Raw genomic sequence first — 19127 nt, 5'->3', positions numbered from 1 at the left:
CTATCATGTTAAAACATTGCTAAAAAAACAAAGTCCGGTAAAATAATATTTTATTTTGATATCCATAAAATTATTTTCATTCAGCCGATTTTAAGAGCATTCGTGTACTTAAAAATAAGTTTGATCGGAGCATAACTTTGTCATTACAACTCATATTTAAGTAATCTTAGACTTGTTTAAAAGCTGGTTTTATATTATAACTAATACAAAAAGTCTCATGTAAAAATAAAATTATTTGACCAGTCAAACTTATTATAGAACAAGAGCATTTCTCTAAATTTTGATTTTTTTAAAATTTGATATGACTTAATGTTAATTTTTTATGATTTAATATGGCTAAATGTTGATTTTTAATGAGTTGATATTGTTTAATCTTGATTTTTTATGATACAAGGTATGTACAACTTACTAAATAATGCTAAAAAATAAGGAAAATAAAAAATAACACTTGGTCGCCTAGTTCGCCTTAAGGCGCCACCTTCTTGCCTAAGCGCTTAGACAACCCTCCACCGCCTTGATTCGCCTTGACGTGGTGACAACTATGCATTAAAATGTCCATATTCTTCTTATTTCTAGTTGATAAGAAAGTTCTCTAAATTATAATTTTACTCTAAGTACTAACCTGTAGTCTTTTCCAGGAAAGGCCTAGTGATCCTGAAGCTTATCGTTTGCTCGGAGAAGTGAAGTATGAGCTCAAGGATTATGAAGGGAGTGCTTCTGCCTACAGGAGTTCTGCATCTGTTAGTAATTTCAGTATGATAAAATGAATGAAACTGTAAATCTGATTGGTTCTTGACTCATGTTGAGAGGTTTTGTTTTCTATAGAAATCTTGGAATAGTTTCTTAATTCTTCTTAACTAAAAACGAAAAACGCAATTTCTTAAGTTTGGGATGGAGTTGATTTATTTTCTGATTTAAGCACTCAATACGTTCTCCTTCATAGTTATGGTCTTAATTTTCAAAAATCTTGATAAATTTCTCATTTTTTGTTGAACAAAAACTATGTACTTCTGCATAAAAGAAGCAGATCTGCAATACTCTCTCCTCCTCTCTCTCTCTGTTCCTTTCTCTGCCTTTATTTGTTACTTTAACTTATCTTCGCTTGCTTAACAGGTTTCTAAAACCATCAACTTTGAAGTTCTGCGTGGTCTTACAAACACTTTGCTTGCTGCAAAGAAACCAAATGAGGTTTGTTATTATGCTAATGCGTTTATGTGGCATATATATGCTGTCGTGGCTTGTACTATAGTCATTCTGTTTCTAATATATATCTAATAGATTTCAGCAAATATTTCCTAAATATCCTTGATTATTGAATTTTGACAAGCATATAATGCTGTAGTAGAGTCATCTTTGGAATATATGGACTTCAGGGGGGGTAAGGGTCAACGTCACATGTATAGTGTCTTGGCATTGTGGTCCAAGATTTCTGCGAGATATCGCCAAGTTTTCAAACAATGGGTCTGACTTCCACGGTGACCAGTAGTCTTATGTCCAAGGTGCCAAGACCAAAAACCTAATGATCTCTGCTTTCCACATAATATAAATTTCCATCATGTCTCATTTTTAACCTTGTATCTCTATAAAGTATAATCTCATTTATGCCCTCTTTTCTTCTACATTTTGACCTTTATTACCCTATATGACAAATATATTTACACTTGCAATATGATAAATACCTAGGAAGTATTGCTTGGGATATAACATATGGTGCTAGATGTGAGGGAATCTTGCCACCATTGTGGCTTACCTTGGCTTCATGGCAACTATGGTCACATGAAAGCTAAATTCAACTGATCAGCTATTCATATCCTGTGGTTTCAACTACTATCTTGCAATGCGGGTCGCTATTCAAGCATGCCCACTTGAGACTGATACTTCTGTTTTATTCTATGCCCTGTTTTTATATAGATGTAATTTAATGAGAAGGATATTTGAACAAAACTGGCTTCGCATCTACTGGGGCGATCACACTATTTGAAAGGTGGTCACACTATTTAAAACTACTTACAGATGAATGTGATTGGTAAACTGAGTCAAGATCCCATACCTAGGCAAGTTGATCCATGAACCCAACATCAAACCTGTCTCTTTAACAGTTTGGAGGAACTTTCCATTGCTTGGTTCACCACATAATTTTCCTTTAAGAAGGCACTACAATAACCACCATTTTTCTGCAGGAATTGAATCAACTGACCATTCTTGAGTTTTTAAGTTGTATCATGCTTGATTCACAATTTTCCCACCCTGGATCAACTTTCAAGGATGAATGTGATAACAAGTGGAGCTTCTTTTGAAGAGCTGTTATATGGACAATCTTTGGTGTAACCAAATTTAACGGCTAGTGTTTATAAAAGGTCTATGACACCAACATTTAGGGACTTCATAAAGGTAGGAAGCGGGCATCCTCATCCATGTTTTTTTTTTTGGGTGAATAAACAACTCATTACCAAGCGAAAAGAAAAAAAGACTTACAGCCCCTAAAGAGGGGAGGGGGGAGAAAGCAAGACCAACTTCGAGAGAAGAGCTATTCCTGATGAAGGAGCTGGGCAGCTCCCAGGAATTTACAATATGACTGTTTCTAGAAGAGACGTTATAGGTGGAGGAAATCCGAGAACCCTTGGTCTTGACATCAAAGAAGATAGAGCTACAAATCTTCTTAAAAGGGCAAGAGTTGGAGATCCATTTCCTATGATTTCTTTCTATCCAGATTTGATTAAATTGTTGCGCAGAAGGCAAGCTTTCGCACAATATCACAAATAAATTTTCCTTGGAATGTCATATCCATCCAATTCCATTCTCTGTGAATAGGTAGAATACTTCTGTTGACTGGCTAGCATTTGTCCAAAATTCCTTTCTAGATAGAGGAGGTGACAGTGCAGGCAAAGAAGAGGTGCTCTATAGTCTCTGGCTCATTGCCGCAGAGAATACACATAGGATCAACCGGAATGCCACTTTGAATTAGGAAAGCTTGAGTGGGTAAGGAGTTAGTGAAAACTCTCCAAGCCATGAAACTCTAGTGGGGAATGTGGTGGGGGAACCATATAAGTCTGTGCTATGGAGAGGCCGGGCCATGAATCCTGACAAACTCCCAAGCTGTCTTGGCAGAGAAGAGCTTAGAAGAGGATGGTATCCGGTGGATAGTATCTTGCCTTTGCTGATGGGAAACTGGAATGGTCGAAAAAGAGTTCCATATGTCCGCAAGTTGAGTAGAAGTCTAAGCCGTGGGGAACCAGTTGCCAGAAGATAAGATTTCAGCCACAAGAGCAAACTTGGATAAACCCGAGATATAGATGTTTCTGGCACTTATAGTGTGATCTAAAATTCCTTTGGGGTGCCAAGGGTCAAGCCAAAAGAAGGTGCTTTCCCCATTGCCTATTTAAGAGGAGATGGCTGAGGAGATGGAGGGGTGGATAGCAATGATCTTACGCTAAACCCATAAAGCATTAGTTGGGATCTTTATTGTTCAAAAGGAGTCGGCTTTAAGGGGATTCGAGTATACCCATTCCACCCATATACTATTCTTCTTAGAAATGATCTTCCCGGCCAACTTGATGATACCAACTAGATTGACATCCTTGATCCTTCTCAAGCCTAAGCCCCCTTTAGCTTTAGGAACACAAATAGCAGCCCAACTGATGGGTTGAAGAAATCTGGAACATTCTTTACCTTTCCACAGGATGGAGGCAAAAATGGATTCCAACTTGGACATAATAGATACTGGCAACCCATATATAGCGGACCAATAAATGTAAGAAGCTTGGAGAACGGATCTAATGAGCTTAAGCCGACCCGCAAAGGATAAAAGCTTTTCTTTCCAGAGTTGAAGCCACTTTCTGATGAGATCAAGCATAGGAATGTAGTGATGGGCAGAGAGCCTAGCAAGAATAAGGGGAAGCCCAAGATAGTTCATCGGAAGGATCCCAATGTGGAAGCCAGTTTGCTTAAGAAGGGAGGCTTTGGTAATGTCAGAGATTACCACTAAGAAGATGAGTGATTATGTAGGGTTGATATATAGACCGACATTGTAGCAAATTGAGACAAACATAACATAATGCTTCCAAGAGAGGATGGATCGGCTTTGGAGAAAATCATCAAGCCATCGGTAAAGGTGAGATGAGTAAGCTTAATAGCCTTGCACTTGGGGATGGCAGATATGAGGTTATGATTAGTGGCCACTTGTAAAATTCTGGAGAGGACTTCCATGGCAAGGCAAAAGATGTAGGGAGAGAGCGGACATCCCTGTCTGATACCCACTGAAAAAGGGAAGTAACTAGTCGGACTTCCATTCACCAAAACTGAGAAATGAGGGGAGGCAAAGTAGTGATATATCCAATTAGTGAAAACTAGAGGGAATCCCATGCTTTTTAAAGACCAAGACTATATCCCATCTCAAAGAGTCGAAAGCCTTGTGGATGTCTATCTTTATAAGAGCTGTAGATTGGTGGGATTTTCTATCAAACCCTCGAACAATTTCATGACAGAGGAGAATGTTGTCTCCAATGCTTCTCCCAGGGATGAAGGCCAATTGATTTGTTACAATCTCAGAAGCTGTAGCTAAACCAGAAAACCAGAAACAGAGAGAGAAAAGAGAAGAAGAGAGGAAAAAGATGAAGTAACCAAAGGAAGTCTCAAGAATGTAGAGCAATCTGAGATTAATTCAATGTGAATGTAATCTCAGGTTCTCTTATGAATATATTACTTTAGGTCAAGAGGAAAGACAATAAAGCCCCACACTTACATAAGGAAAATACCAAAAACACCCAAACAACCATAACAAGGACCAAATGGTCCCTGTCGTGGGTGCTATTAATAGTGCTATTCCCTGTTTGGGAATAGCACTAAAATCAACACTCCCCCTCAAGCTGGAGCATATAATTCTCCTATGCTCAGCTTGTTACAACCATTGCGAAAGCTAGGAGCAAATAAGGACTTAGTGAACATATCAGCCAACTGATTCTTTGATGAAACAAATGGGGTCTTGATCAGCTTCTTTAGAACAAAGTGACAGTCCACCTCTATATGTTTAGTCCTCTCACGGAATATCGGATTACTGGCAATATACATAGCAGCTTGGTTGTCATAATGCATCTGCATAGGTTTGGTTACAGGAAATCCCAACTCCAAGAGTAACGAACGTAACCACATCAGCTCAGCAATAGTATGAGTCATAGCTCTGTATTCTGCCTCAGCACTAGACCGGGCAATAATGGTCTGTTTCTTGCTATGCCACGTGACCAAATTACCTCCAACAAGGGTACAATATCCAGTGGTAGATCTCCGATCACTAGCAGAGCCAGCCCAATCAGCATCAGAGTAGCCAACTAGATCCATATGCCGATTAGTACGATAAACTAGCCCTTTTCCAGGAGCCCTCTTTAGGTAGCGAAGAACACGAACAGCAGCGTCCCAATGAGCCTTCTGAGGGGACTGCATGAATTGACTTAGAACCCCAACAGTATAGAAGATATCAAGGCGAGTCACAGTAAGGTAAATTAGCTTACCAATTAGACTTCTGTACTGATGTATATCCTGAAGTGGTTCACCATCATCAACACCAAATTTTTGATGAGGATCCATAGGGATATTAACAGGTTTGGATGCGAGCATCCCAGTATCAGATAGGAGGTCCACTATATACTTCTTTTGGGATAGATTGATTCCTTTCTTGCTTCGGATTACCTCAATTCCAAGGAAATAATGAAGTTCGCCTAAATCCTGTCTAAAAATGAAGTTGGAGATGATTTTTCACTTCAGAAATTCCTGCTTCATCATTACCAGTCATAATGATATCATCAACATACACTACCAACACAACCAACTTGTCATCCCTGAGGCGAACAAACATAGTGATCAGAGTAACACTAAGAAAACCCACAAGTGACTATGGTAGCACAGAACTTGTCAAACCATGCCCGAGGAGACTGTTTGAGACCATAGATCGCTTTGTGTAAGCGACACACTCGACCGTTATTCTCCCCCTGAGCAACATACCTAGGAGGTTGCTCCATATAAACTTCCTCCTGTAGATCACTGTCACACCTAGCCTCCACTCACCTGAAGGTTGGCGACATGGACACGCACACGTGTCCACAATCCATCCAGGATCCACGATGCAGTACTTTAAATTCATAAGATTATGAAATGAATTCTAAATTACATACTTATAATATAAACAAAATATAACTGGTGATTTCTATTGATATTTACCATATTTACACAAAAAGAATGTTTTCACATCTTGATCATAATTATAGTTATGCCCCCATAGGGCTACATCTGTTAAGTACAAAAAAAATAAAAAATAGAAGATGATACTCTCATCCTCAGCGTGCTCCAAATGCACAATCATCGCACATGCAGCCATCCTCGTGCACAACCAGCTCCTCATCCCAGAGGTCACCTCCGTAGAGAGCCGAGACCTCGATCACAGTTTCCACAGGATTTCCTGAATCAACATGTAAACAGGGGCAACAACAGGGGGTGAGCTTCCGCGAAGCCTAGTGAGGGGTAACACACAAGCAATCATGACAATCCAAGAAAATGTAATAGTATAAATATTCATGCCCGACCACATTAATATGAATGCAATTATATGAGTGCAATGACATGATCCATTTATTATCAAGCAATTCTAAGCAACAATTTCTAAGTCCAAAGGGGGTATCAGAGCTACTGCAATGTTAGTGTTATCCCCAGTCATAAATGTACGTTATCAGTCCCCAGGGATATTGGCTAGTTACGAGTCAGGAGCTTGCCGGTTCCTCAGTCATATTGATGTGGTCGGGCATCGCATAATACCACTACACCGAATCCAACATCGCATGTAGGGTATACCCATCACCGAATCAAACATCGTGTGAGGGTCTGTCACGATGCTGAAATCTTCGCACCTCAGTCACCAGAAATCGTCCCCAACCACGGACCGTCGGACGAGAGGATTAGCTAATACATAAACCCCTATTGGCAAGGGTTGTAGCACCAGGGTGGTTATCCTAGCCCAATGCATTCTAATATGCCACAACCCAATTCAATCACACTCACACACACACACTCATCCTGAGCATGCAGTGCCGCCGGCACCAACCGTTGGCCACCCTGCACCCCAGTCACACACACACGCACACATGCACAATCATAATTCACATTCTCATACCACATCAACACCTTATATAAGGAATAATATAATAATACACAAAATGATAAAATTCATCCACATATGCATTATGATGCAAGCATTCCATAAAAACACACAAAATCCCCTCACCTCGTGTTCTAGATGGAGGTAGATAGTTGATGGTTTCGTGTTGCGTGTTCCCATCACTTCTCGGTTCCACTCCTAGGATACATAGTGTTTTTAGGTTATTCAATTATTCATAGAGGAATGGGACACTAAGATTCGTGCCCCAAATAAAAGGATTAAAAATTAACTTTAAAATGGTTCACCGGTGGATGCTCACCGGTGGATGATCATCCTCCGGTGGATGCTCACCGGTGGATGATCATCCTCCGGTGAGTTCATTGGTGGACAAATCCAAAAGGAATGCACATCCTGTAATATTTTCACCGGTGGATGGTCCCTGCCTTCACCGGCTGGCCGGTGACCATCAGCCGGTGAAGTTAAAATCGGGGTTTTCTTGCCCAGATCAGCCCTATTGGCCCTATGGCCCCTGTGTATGGTGGTGGAAATGCGTATTTTTCAGTGGGGTGTCATTTCCCAACTCCATTCCTCCCTTCTCCCTCTTTTGTATAGTTTACAAATTGGGTTTTGTGATTTTAGGGTTGGTTTTCATGTAGGGCATCCTCACACACTTAACTTAGCTTAGGTTTAGTGAAATTAGTGAGTGGATCAACATAGGTTTTCAAGATACACCCAATTTCCCCAATACACAAGTCTAGGTTAAGCTAAATTGGGGAAGACTTAGGTTGATCTCATAGAATGGTCATTAATGGCTCATGAAATCACTCTCACAGTCTCACACACCATACATAGGTTTAATTTCATTTTCCCCAACTTAGGATTAGGTTAGGATGTTAGGTCATAGAGGATTTTTTCAAATTTCCAAATCCTCAGGTTTTGGGTAGGGTTTCATAGGGATTTGTCCTTAGACCCAAGGTTGAGTGAATAACCTTGCCAATGTAGGTCTCTTACTCTAATTTCCTCCTCCCATTATGTAGTCTTTATGGTTGGGTAGGTGGGATTTGGTTGGGTCTCCATTACTTCCAATAAAGAGTGAAATGGAAAGGAGAGAGAGAGAGAGAGAGATTTATGTGTGTATGGAGAGAGGAGAATATGGGCTTACCTCAAGAATGGAGCCCTAGCCTTCCTCCTTCCTCCCTTGCTCTCCTTCTCCTTCTTCTTCCTCTTCTTTCTCCCTTTCCTTGTTTCTAATTTGGTAGGAGAAGAAATGAATGGTAAGAGCCCTATTTATAGCCACTTAAGTCCCACTAAGGGCTGTTTGGGGAATTAATGGGTTTTTACCCAATACCAGGTTATTCTGCTATTTGGCACTAATGGCCCACTTCGAGATGTCCCGCCACATTAATCAACTCCCTAACACATTGTTCCATCAATGTGGATGGGTTTGGGGTGCAGGATCGTGAGATCTTGGGTCCCACGGTGAGATAACCCAAAACTGGCATGTGCTCTCACTGTATGGTGTTCACCAGTGGATGCTCTATCCGCCGGTGACCATCAGCCGGTGAATGCTGAGCTGGTCACTTTGTATGGAGATCTCTCCTTAGTTTGAGTGGGGCCTTCTCCAGGGTTTCTAGTGTGTGTGAGGTTCAACTGACCTTTCCCTTCGGGTCTGGAATCCCTTCCAATTACTTAAGCATGGGTAGCAGGTGCAAGTGGGGTCGCCCTTCCTTCCTTGGCAAAAGGCGGATGCAACCCAGTACTCACTGGTACTGGTGTCCTCCGGTGTCGCACCTGAACATTAAAATAGGAAGTTTTAGGGTTCGGGTATAACATTCCCTCTTCCTTACAAGAAATTTCATCCCCGAAATTTGACATACCTGGTGATCCAAACAATTGAGGATATTTCTTCTTCATTTCCTCATGTTCCCAAGATGCTTCTTGTTTGGCATGATTCCTCCACTTGACTAGTGTATAAGAAATAGTCCGATTGCGGAGAATGTGGTCAATCCGGTCAATGATTTCTTCTGGCTGTTCTACATACTTCCAATCAGCATCAAGTTCTAAGGGTACATGTGTCAAAATATGAGCTGGATCGGAAACGTACTTCTTGAGCATGGAAATATGAAATACATTATGAGCTCCTTCTAATTCGGGTGGCATAACGACCCGGTAAGCTACTGTTCTGACTCGACTCAATATCTCATAAGGTCTCATGTATCGAGGACTTAGCTTTCCCTTCTTGCCAAACCTCTTCACTCCTCTCATTGGGGAGACTTTCAAAAAAAATTTATCACCCACCTCAAACTCTAGGTGTTTCCGTCTGACATCCGCATAGTTTTTCTGTCTTGATTAAGCCACCTTAATTCTCTCCCTGATTACATCCACTTTCTCACAAGTGGCTTGGATCAGTTCCCGGCCTAGGATCCTCCTTTCTCCAACTTCATCCCAATACAAAGGCGTTCTGCATTTCTAATTATACTGGGCTTCATAAGGTGCCATGCCTATAGTAGCTTGGTAGCTATTGTTGTAGGAGAACTCTATGAGTGACAAGTGCTCATCCCAACTATAGCTCATATCCAACACACAAGCCCGCAACATATCCTCTAGGGTCTGTATAGTCCTCTCTGATTGCCCATCTGTCTGTGGATGGAATGCCGTGCTGAAATTCAGTTGTGTCCCCATTGCTTTCTGTAGACATTTCCAGAAGTTGGAGGTGAATCTGGCATCACGGTCAGAGACAATGCTTGCCGGTACACCGTGTAATCAGACAATATTGTTAATATACAGTTGAACTAACTTTTCCATGGAGTAAGTAATTCTCATAGGGATGAAGTGGGCTACCTTGGTCAGTCGGTCTACAATTACCCAGATTGTGTCATTCCCCTTCTGAGTACGCGGCAATCTTGTGACAAAATCCATGGTAATGTTTTCCCACTTCCATTCTGGTACGGGTAGGGGTTGTAATAAGCCATGTGGCCTTTGCCTTTCTGCTTTGGTCTATTGGCAATTTAAGCACCTGGCTACATGGGTGGCTATGTCAGTTTTCATGCCACACCACCAATAGGACCTTTTTAAATCCTTGTACATTTTTGTACTACCGGGATGGATGGAGTAGGGTGAACTGTGAGCTTCTTTCAATATTAATTCCCTTATATCTTCATCCTTTGGTACGTAAAGTCTATCCTTGAACTTGAGGACCCCATCCTTAGTCAACTTGAAATTTAACTCTTTTTGTCTTCCTTCTTTGATATCACTTACTATTTTCTAAAGATCCTCATCCAGTACTTGGGCGGCTTGGATTTTCCCCACTAACGATGGCTGTATCATAAGTGCAGCCAAGGTCACTGCCACCTCATTCGTTAGTAGTTCCAAATCCATTCTTCTAGCTTCCTCAATCAGCTGTTCATTCACCGTCAAGGCTGCTAGGGATAGAGTCTGAGACTTCCTGCTCAATGCATCAGCCACTACGTTGGCCTTCCCCAGATGGTAATGGATGGTGCAATCATAATCCTTCATCAGTTCCAACCATCTTCTTTGTCTCATATTCAGCTCCTTTTGGGTGAAAAAGTATTTCAAACTCTTATGATCGCTATAGATCTCACTATTTTCCCCATATAAATAATGCCGCCAGATCTTTAAAGCAAAAATGACCATTGCTAACTCCAAGTCATGAGTGGGGTAATTCTTTTCATAGTCCTTCAGCTGTCGAGATGCGTATTCTACAACCTTGCCATTTTGCATCAACACACAGCCTAAGCCCAACTTGGATGCATCACTATATACTACCATTCCGGCGCTTGCTTTTGGAATAATGAGTACTGGAGCTGTTATTAATTTTCGCTTCAATTCCTGGAAACTTTCTTCACATTCCTTAGACCATTCAAATTTCACTCCCTTCCGTGTTAGTCGAGTCATAGGTCCAGAAATGCGTGAAAAATTTTCAATGAACCTTCTGTAGTATCCCACTAACCCCAGGAAGCTACGAATTTCACCTACATTCTTAGGTGTCTCCCATTCTACCACAGCCTCTACCTTTCTAGGATCAACTTCAATGCCCTTCTCTGAGACAATATGCCCTAAGAAATGCACTTGTGTAAGCCAAAACTCACATTTACTGAATTTTGCATACAATTACTTCTCTCTCAATCTCTGAAGGGCAAATCTCAAATGGGTAGCATGTTCCTCCTGGCTCTTCGAATAGATCAAAATGTCGTCGATGAACACGATGACAAAGTTGTCTAACATATCGTGGAATACTCCATTCATCAACTCCATGAACACTGCAGGGGCATTGGTTAGTCCAAATGGTATAACTAGGAACTCATAGTATCCATAACGGGTCCTGAAAGCTGTCTTCTTGATGTCACCCTCTCTGATCTTGAGTTGATGATAACCAGATCTGAGGTCAATTTTGGAGAACGTGGTTGCACCTTGCAATTGATCAAAAAGGTCATCGATTCTGGGCAACGGATACCTATTCTTGATAGTCAGTTTATTGAGTTCCCTGTAGTCTATGCACATTCTCATACTCCCATCCTTCTTCCTAGCAAAGAGTACCGGTACTCCCCATGGGGACACACTAGGTCGGATGAACCCTTTCTTCAATAAATCTTGTAATTGTTCCTTCAACTCCTTTAGTTCTGAAAGTGCCATCCTATATGGAGCTTTTGACACAGGTGCTACCCTTGGAATCAGATCAATAGTGAATTCAGTCTCTTGGTCCGGGGGTAGTCCAGGTAAGTCGTCAGGAAAGATGTTTGAGAATTCTCTCACTACTTCTATTTCCTCTACCAACTTGCCCTCCTTGGTTGTGTCAATCACAGATGCCAAATAAGCCTCACATCCTTGCTCTAGTAATCTTCTCACTTCAAGTGCAGATATCACTAGTTTCTTGGACTTCTTGACTTTTCTCCCTTTGTAAACAAACTCACCTCCTTCTCAAAGTTTAAATAGAATTTTCTTCTCAACACATAAAACACATGCCCTATAGGCGGATAACCAATCCATACCTAAGATAACATCGAAGTCATGCATCTCTAATTTAATCAAATGAGCAATCATGTCCCGTCCACAGACTTGAATAGGACACGACTCATAAATCTCCTCTAATCCTACCTCACTCCCAGTCGGTGTGCTAACTACTAACTTGTGTGTTAACATTTTTTGCTTGATATTCATCTTAGCGGCAAAAGTGGGGGATACAAATAAATGTGATGCACCAGTATCAAACAAAACATATGCAGGGGTCATCGATATCAACAAGGTACCTGTGACCACTCCAGACGATGCCTCCGCTTCCTTAGTAGTCAGTGCAAACACTTTCCCTTCCAGTCTAGCTCCCTGTGGTGCCTGAGCCGGACGGGTGGCGGATAATGGCTGCATTGATCTGGCTGGTCCTACATAGGGGTCACCCGGTCTCCTCTGTGAGCAATTCCTTGCAAAGTGACTTGTTTGCTGACAGACAAAACACCTTAAGGGGACCATCTGAGATTGTGCTCCCATGGGTCTAGGTGGTGGTGGTGCTTGTCTTGTTTCTGGTCTTCTATACTGACCTGAGGCTGCATTAGAATATGTTCCCGTACCAAACCTGCTAGGTGCCACTGTCCTCTTCCCTTGTATGGCATGATAGTTCTCTCTTTGCTTGTCCTCAATGGATTTGGCAGCCTGAACCACCTGGGCATAATTGTGGAGGTACTGAGCCACTACTACAGCCCCTATAGCGGGTCTTAACCCTTTCTCAAATCTCTTCGCCTTTACCTGATGCCCCTTCAAATGCTCAGGTGCGAAGAAGAAGAACTTCTCAAAATCTTGTTGATATTCCAATACAGAGTTGGACCCTTGTTTCAACTCCATGAACTCTGTTTCCTTTCTCTCCCTCACACTGTCTGGGAAACAGTTGTTGTAGAACGCCACTTTAAAGTGTTCCCATGTGAGGTTAGGCCGTAGGGCCACTAGGATGGGTTCAGTGGACTTCCACCATGCATTTGCCTCATTTTGTAGTTGGTAGTCGCCACACATCAGTTTCTGTTCTTCAGTGAGGGTCATTACCTTAAATGCCTTATCCATTCCCTCTACCTATTTTGTGGGTGCCAAAGGGTCCTACGCAATCCCACCAAAGTAGGGAGGCCTAAACTTCTGGGACGTTTCCATCACTTTCACCTTGTCCATAGGTATAGGTAGTATGGCTTGGCTCTGTGGTGTCATTTGCCCTTGTGTTAGTGGTGCATCAGGTCGTGGGGCATAATGTACATTGGAGCCTTCTGGGTGGGTTGTGTGGTGAGCCATTGGTGCTAGGACTTGTTGTGCCTGGGGAATAGTGGTAGGAGCAACGTTAGGTACTGGCTGTGTCTGTGGTGTAACGGCCTGTGCCTCTCGAGTCTAAAACACAGCATTGATCTGTGCATTTAGACCTGTCATAAACTCCAATTGCTGCTGTTGCAACCTTTGCATCATCACATTTTGTTGCTGTTGTAGTCCTTGCAACATGTTGCCCATAATTGACACTACATCCTAGGCAGAAAGTATAGGTGGAGTAGGAGGGGCTGCCTGTGCTATGGTATCGGGCACCTCTTCCCTACTTGGTTCCGAAGTCGGTGGCCGACCCATAGTAGATGTAGTAGCACGGCGTGGCCGTTTAGGCAGCCATCCCACCTGTGTTTGGGATTTTCTAGGAGCCATGTGAACCTTCCTGTATAAGAGGTAACATAGGCAACTCAGTACAACTGAGCATGCATATTCAAGTCTTTTTATGTACTAGGCTCAGACACCTACATCCTTCGTGTCCACATATTGAGGGAAGAAAATATGTAAAATGGACCCACACATATAAAGAAAAAAAAAAAAAATCTCACCTTTTTACCTTTACCGGTGGATGCCCACCGGTGGATGGTAATTATTTCACCGGGCAGCCGGTGAACACTTTTACTGTCTTTTAAAAGGGCTGACCGAGAACTCCCATTTTCACCATAACCTCTTCCTTTTCTTGCCAAGAACCACCGGAGAGCTCTCCCAAGGTTGGAAGAACATCATCCGGTGATCTTCGCCGTCAATCCACGCCATATTTCGCGCAAGAGGTAAGGTTTTCCTCCCAATTTTCTAGATTTTCCATTTTCCCCCAAATTTTCTTCTCTGTGAAACCCTAACTAGGGATTTATGTGAAATTTCTTGCATTCTTTTCAAATGTGCCTTTCCTTTTGTATACATTTAGTTGGATATGTATATTTGTTGTGTTTGTATGTAGCCATGAGTTCTAGAAGAGACACGCAGTCGAAATGCTGCAAGACAGATTCCAGCTCCTCCAGAACCCAACTTTGACAGATTTTTGTTTAACTCTGCGGAAAGTGCACAGAAATGGGGGGTGTTTGGAAGTAAACTTGTGGATTCTGAGAAGGCAATATTGCATGGTCAGATGCCTTTGGTACAGCGAGGCGGTTCCAGGTACTGGGTTGGTCACCCCTCTTGGACCTAGGGGACAGATGTTATCCTCACTTGGTCCAAATGTTCTTTTGCAATTTGAGGGGCGAGGAAGTGGGGGAGAATGATTATTGTCTCACAAGCCGAGTTATGGGAGTAGACCTCTCCTTCACCACAGCCGAGTTGGGTGCTATTACTGGGATTTCAAGCGCCGGGGAGAGTGTATATTGTGCTCGCAAGACTAAAAGGGGAGCCTTCATACCCCAAGATAGTTTAGATGAGATGTGTCGGCAGTTGACTGGAACCACCGGTGGATGGACTAGGTTCAGTCGCTTCAGGACCACGCCCAAGGTGCTTTGTAGGGTAGTTCAGTTATACATATTACCAACTGGAGCCTAGAGGTCATTTCAATGAAGTTTCTCTTCTCCAGGCCTATGTTACCCTTTGCTTGTATGTGGGTCTCCAGATCAACCTCCCAGACCTATTAATGCGGCATATGGCATAGGGGACAATTACCCAAAGGACGGAAATTTGCTTTACGAAAATCTCCTCTGTAGTATTTTCGTACACTTTGGCGTCCCCTCTGTTAACGAGCTTACAGATGGAGCCAAGAGGTATCCTTTCGATTTACACTCCTTAGTGAAGATGAAGGTTGACCCTAATGATGGTAGTGATGCTGAGGGGGTGCCGGTAATGGTCCCTATAGGAGGTGACCAGGGTATGGATATGGAAAATGACGAGGAGGCCGAGGAAGATGGGGAGGATAGTGAAGATGATGGACCTCCACTGCGTCAAGGCCGTAGGGGAACTACCCCACCTCCTCCTTACACTTCATCTCAATATGCCGGTGGTGCTTCTTCTTCAACGGCACCAGGTGATGTAATGGGTTGGGATCAGGTGATGCAGGCTATGGAAACAGGTTTTCGGGGTCTGAATGCCCTTCTGGACAGCATTGATGATAGGGTCAGTCATCTGGAGGTATGGACTTGTAGGTGGGACACTTACTTCGGGCTAGCAGATACTACTCCAGTTTCTTCGGTACCACCCAGTGATCCACCCCAGCAGTAGTTTTTCCTAGGTCCTCCAATCTTTCAGTCTTGTTCTTAGGATTGTGATCCTTTTGTGTCTTATTTGTGTTATTAATGTTATTAACTTGAGAGTTATTCAGCAGGTAGTTATCGTCAGTTAAGTCTTGTAATCTCCTCTCTCAAGTTGTAAGCTGAATTTGTTATTAGTGAAATTATCAGTGTTATCAGCTTCATTCTTCAACTTGTCTCCTATGTGTGAACTATGATTTATGTACTTATCTTTAAGCTTTTATTTATAACCTAATCACCAGTAGTCCTAACATTTCATAAGTTTATAACTTAAAGCAGAGTATCGCGCTTTGATACCACTCGTCACACCTCGCCTCCACTCACCTGAAGGCTGGCGACATGGACACGCACACGTGTCCACAATCCATCCAGGATCCACGATGCAGTGCTTTAAGTTCATAAGATTATGAAATGAATTCTAAATCACATACTTATGATATAAACAAAATATATCAACTAGTGATTTCTATTGATATTTACCATATTTACACAAAAAGAATGTTTTCACATCTTGATCATAATTACAGTTATGCCCCCATAAGGCTACATCTATTTAGTACAAAAAGAATAAAAAATAGAAGATGATACTCCCATCCTCAGCGTGCTCCGAATGCACAATCATCGCACACGCATCCATCCTCGTGCGCAACCAGCTCCTCATCCCAGAGGTCACCTCCGTAGAGAACTGGGACCTCGATCATAGTTTCCAAAGGATTTCCTGAATCAACATCTAAAAGGGGTAACAACGGGGGGTGAGCTTCCACGAAGCCCAGTGAGGGGTAACACACACAAGCAATCATGACAATCTGAGAAAATGCAATAGTATAAATATTTATGCCCGACCACATCAATATGAATACAATTATATGAGTGTAATGACATGATCCATTTATTATCAAGCAATTCTAAGCAACAACTTCTAAGTCCAAAGGGGGTATAAGTGCTACTGCAACGTAAGTGTTATCCCCAGCCATGAATGTACGTTATCAGTCCCCAGGGATACTAGCTAGTTGCGAATCAGGAGCGTGCCGGTTCTGGAACCACATCGTTACCCGGTAAACCCCTATTAATAACCCTCCCATAATACCATTACACCGAATCCAACATCGCATGTAGGGTATACCCGTCACCGAATCAAACATCGCTTGAGGGTCTGTCACGACGCTGGAATCTTCGCACCTCAGTCACCAGAAATCGTCCCCAACCACGGACCGTCGGACAAGAGGATTAGCCAATACATAAACCCCTATTGGCAAGGGTTGTAGCACCAGGGTGGTTATCCTAGCCCAATGCATTCTAATATGCCCCAACCCAATTCAATCACACTCACACACACACACACACTCACCCTGAGCATGCAGTGCCGCCGGAACCAACCGTTGGCCACCCTGCACCCCAGTCACAAGCACACATGCACAATTATAATCCACATTCTCATACCACATCAACACCTTATATAAGGAATAATATAATAATATGCAAAATGATAAAATTCATCCACATATGCATTATGATGCAAGCATTCCATAAAAACACACAAAATCCCCTCACCTCGTGTTCTAAATGGCGATAGATAGTTGATGGTTTCGTGTTGCGTGTTCCCGTCACTTCTCGGTTCCACTCCTAGGATACATAATGTTTTTAGTTTATTCGGTTATTCATAGAGGAGTGGGACACTAAGACTCATGCCCCAAATAAAAGGATTAAAAATTAACTTTAAAATGGTTCACCGGTGGATGCTCACCGGTGGATGATCATCCTCCGGTGAGTTCACCGGTGGACAAATCCAAAAGGAATGCACATCCTGTAATATTTTCACCGTTGGATGGTCCCTGCCTTCACCGGCTGGCCGGTGACCATCTGCCGGTGAAGTTAAAATCGGGGTTTTCTTGCCCAGATTGGCCTTGTGGCCCCTGTGCATGATGGTGGAAATGCGTATTTTTCAGTGTAGTGTCATTTCCCAACTCTATTCCTCCCTTCTCCCTCTTTTGTATAGTTTACAAATTGGGTTTTGTGATTTTAGGGTTGGTTTTCATGTAGGGCATCCTCACACACTTAACTTAGCTTAGGTTTAGTGAAATTAGTGAGTGGATCAACATAGGGTTTCAAGATACACCCAATTTCCCCAATACACAAGTCTAGGTTAAGCTAAATTGGGGAAGACTTAGGTTGATCTCATGGAATGGTCATTAATGGCTCATGAAATCACTCTCACACACCATACATAGGTTTAATTTCATTTTTCCCAACTTAGGATTAGGTTAGGATGTTAGGTCATAGAGGATTTGTTCAAATTCCCAAATCCTAGGGTTTTGGGTAGGGGTTTCATAGGGATTTGTCCTTAGACCCAAGGTTGAGTGAATAACCTTACCAATGTAGGTCTCCTACTCTAATTTCCTCCTCCTATTTTGTAGTCTTTATGGTTGGGTAGGTGGGATTTGGTTGGGTCGCCATTACTTACAATAAAGAGTGAAATGGGAAGGAGAGAGAGGGAGAGATTTATGTGTGTGTGTGTGGAGAGATGAGCATATGGGCTTACCTCAAGAATGGAGCCCTAGCCTTCCTCCTTCCTTCCTCCTTTGCTCTCCTTCTCCTTCTTCTTCCTCTTCTTTCTCCCTTTCCTTGTTTCTAATTTGGTAGGAGAAGAAATGAATGGTAAGAGCCCTATTTATAGCCACTTAAGTCCCACTAAGGGCTGTTTGGGGAATTAATGGGTTTTTACCCAGTACCGGGTTATTCCACTTTTCGGCATTAACGGCCCACTTCGAGATGTCCCACCACATTAATCAACTCCCTAACACATTGTTCCATCAATGTGGATGGGTTTGGGATGTACGATCGTGAGGTCTCGGGTCCCACGGTGAGATAACCCAAAACTTGCCTGTGCACTCACTGTATGGTGTTCACCGGTGGATGCTCCATCCGCCGGTGAATGTTGAACTGGTCACTTTGTATGGAGATCACTCCTCAGTTTGAGTGGGGCCTTCTCCAGGGTTCTAGTGTGTGTGAGGTTCAACTGACCTTTCCCTTCGGGTCTGGAATCCCTTCCAATTACTTAAGCATGGGTAGCGGGTGCAAGTGGGGTCGCCCTTCCTTCCTCGGCAAAAGGCGGATGCAACCCAGTACTCACTGGTACTAGTGTCCTCCGGTGTCACACCTGAACATTAAAATAGGAAGTTTTAGGGTTCGGGTATAACAATCACCATACAAGAAGGCATTTTTTTATGTCCAACTGATATAAAGGCCAATCAAAGTTAACAACAAGAGAAATAAGAACGTGAACAGAGTTAAGTCTAGCAATTGCGGAAAAAGTCTCAAAGTAATCAACACCATAAGTCTGAGTGTATCCCTTGGCAACCGGGCGAGCCTTCAACCGTTCAACAGAGCCATCAGAGTAATACTTAACAGTGTATACCCAACGGCATTTCACCAGATCCTTACTGGGGAGGTAAATCTACTAGACTCCAGGTACCATG

General features: G+C 42.6%; 1 protein-coding gene across 2 annotated transcripts in view; it reads left to right on the top strand.

Annotated features, from left to right (window-relative positions):
• LOC122067282 overlaps positions 1-19127 on the top strand; it is a 132809-nt gene that overhangs the window by 73873 nt on the left and 39809 nt on the right. For both annotated transcript variants that reach the window (XM_042631115.1, XM_042631116.1), the window contains exons 11-12: positions 639-740; positions 1114-1188. In XM_042631115.1, the coding sequence (XP_042487049.1) occupies positions 639-740; positions 1114-1188 (177 nt within the window). The remainder of the gene's footprint in view (positions 1-638; positions 741-1113; positions 1189-19127) is intronic.

This window comes from Macadamia integrifolia, unplaced genomic scaffold, assembly GCF_013358625.1.
Source record: "Macadamia integrifolia cultivar HAES 741 unplaced genomic scaffold, SCU_Mint_v3 scaffold281, whole genome shotgun sequence".
NCBI classification, from domain to species: domain Eukaryota; kingdom Viridiplantae; phylum Streptophyta; class Magnoliopsida; order Proteales; family Proteaceae; genus Macadamia; species Macadamia integrifolia.
Note: the sequence above shows the minus strand (reverse complement) of the source record. Positions and strands in the feature narration are given on the sequence as shown.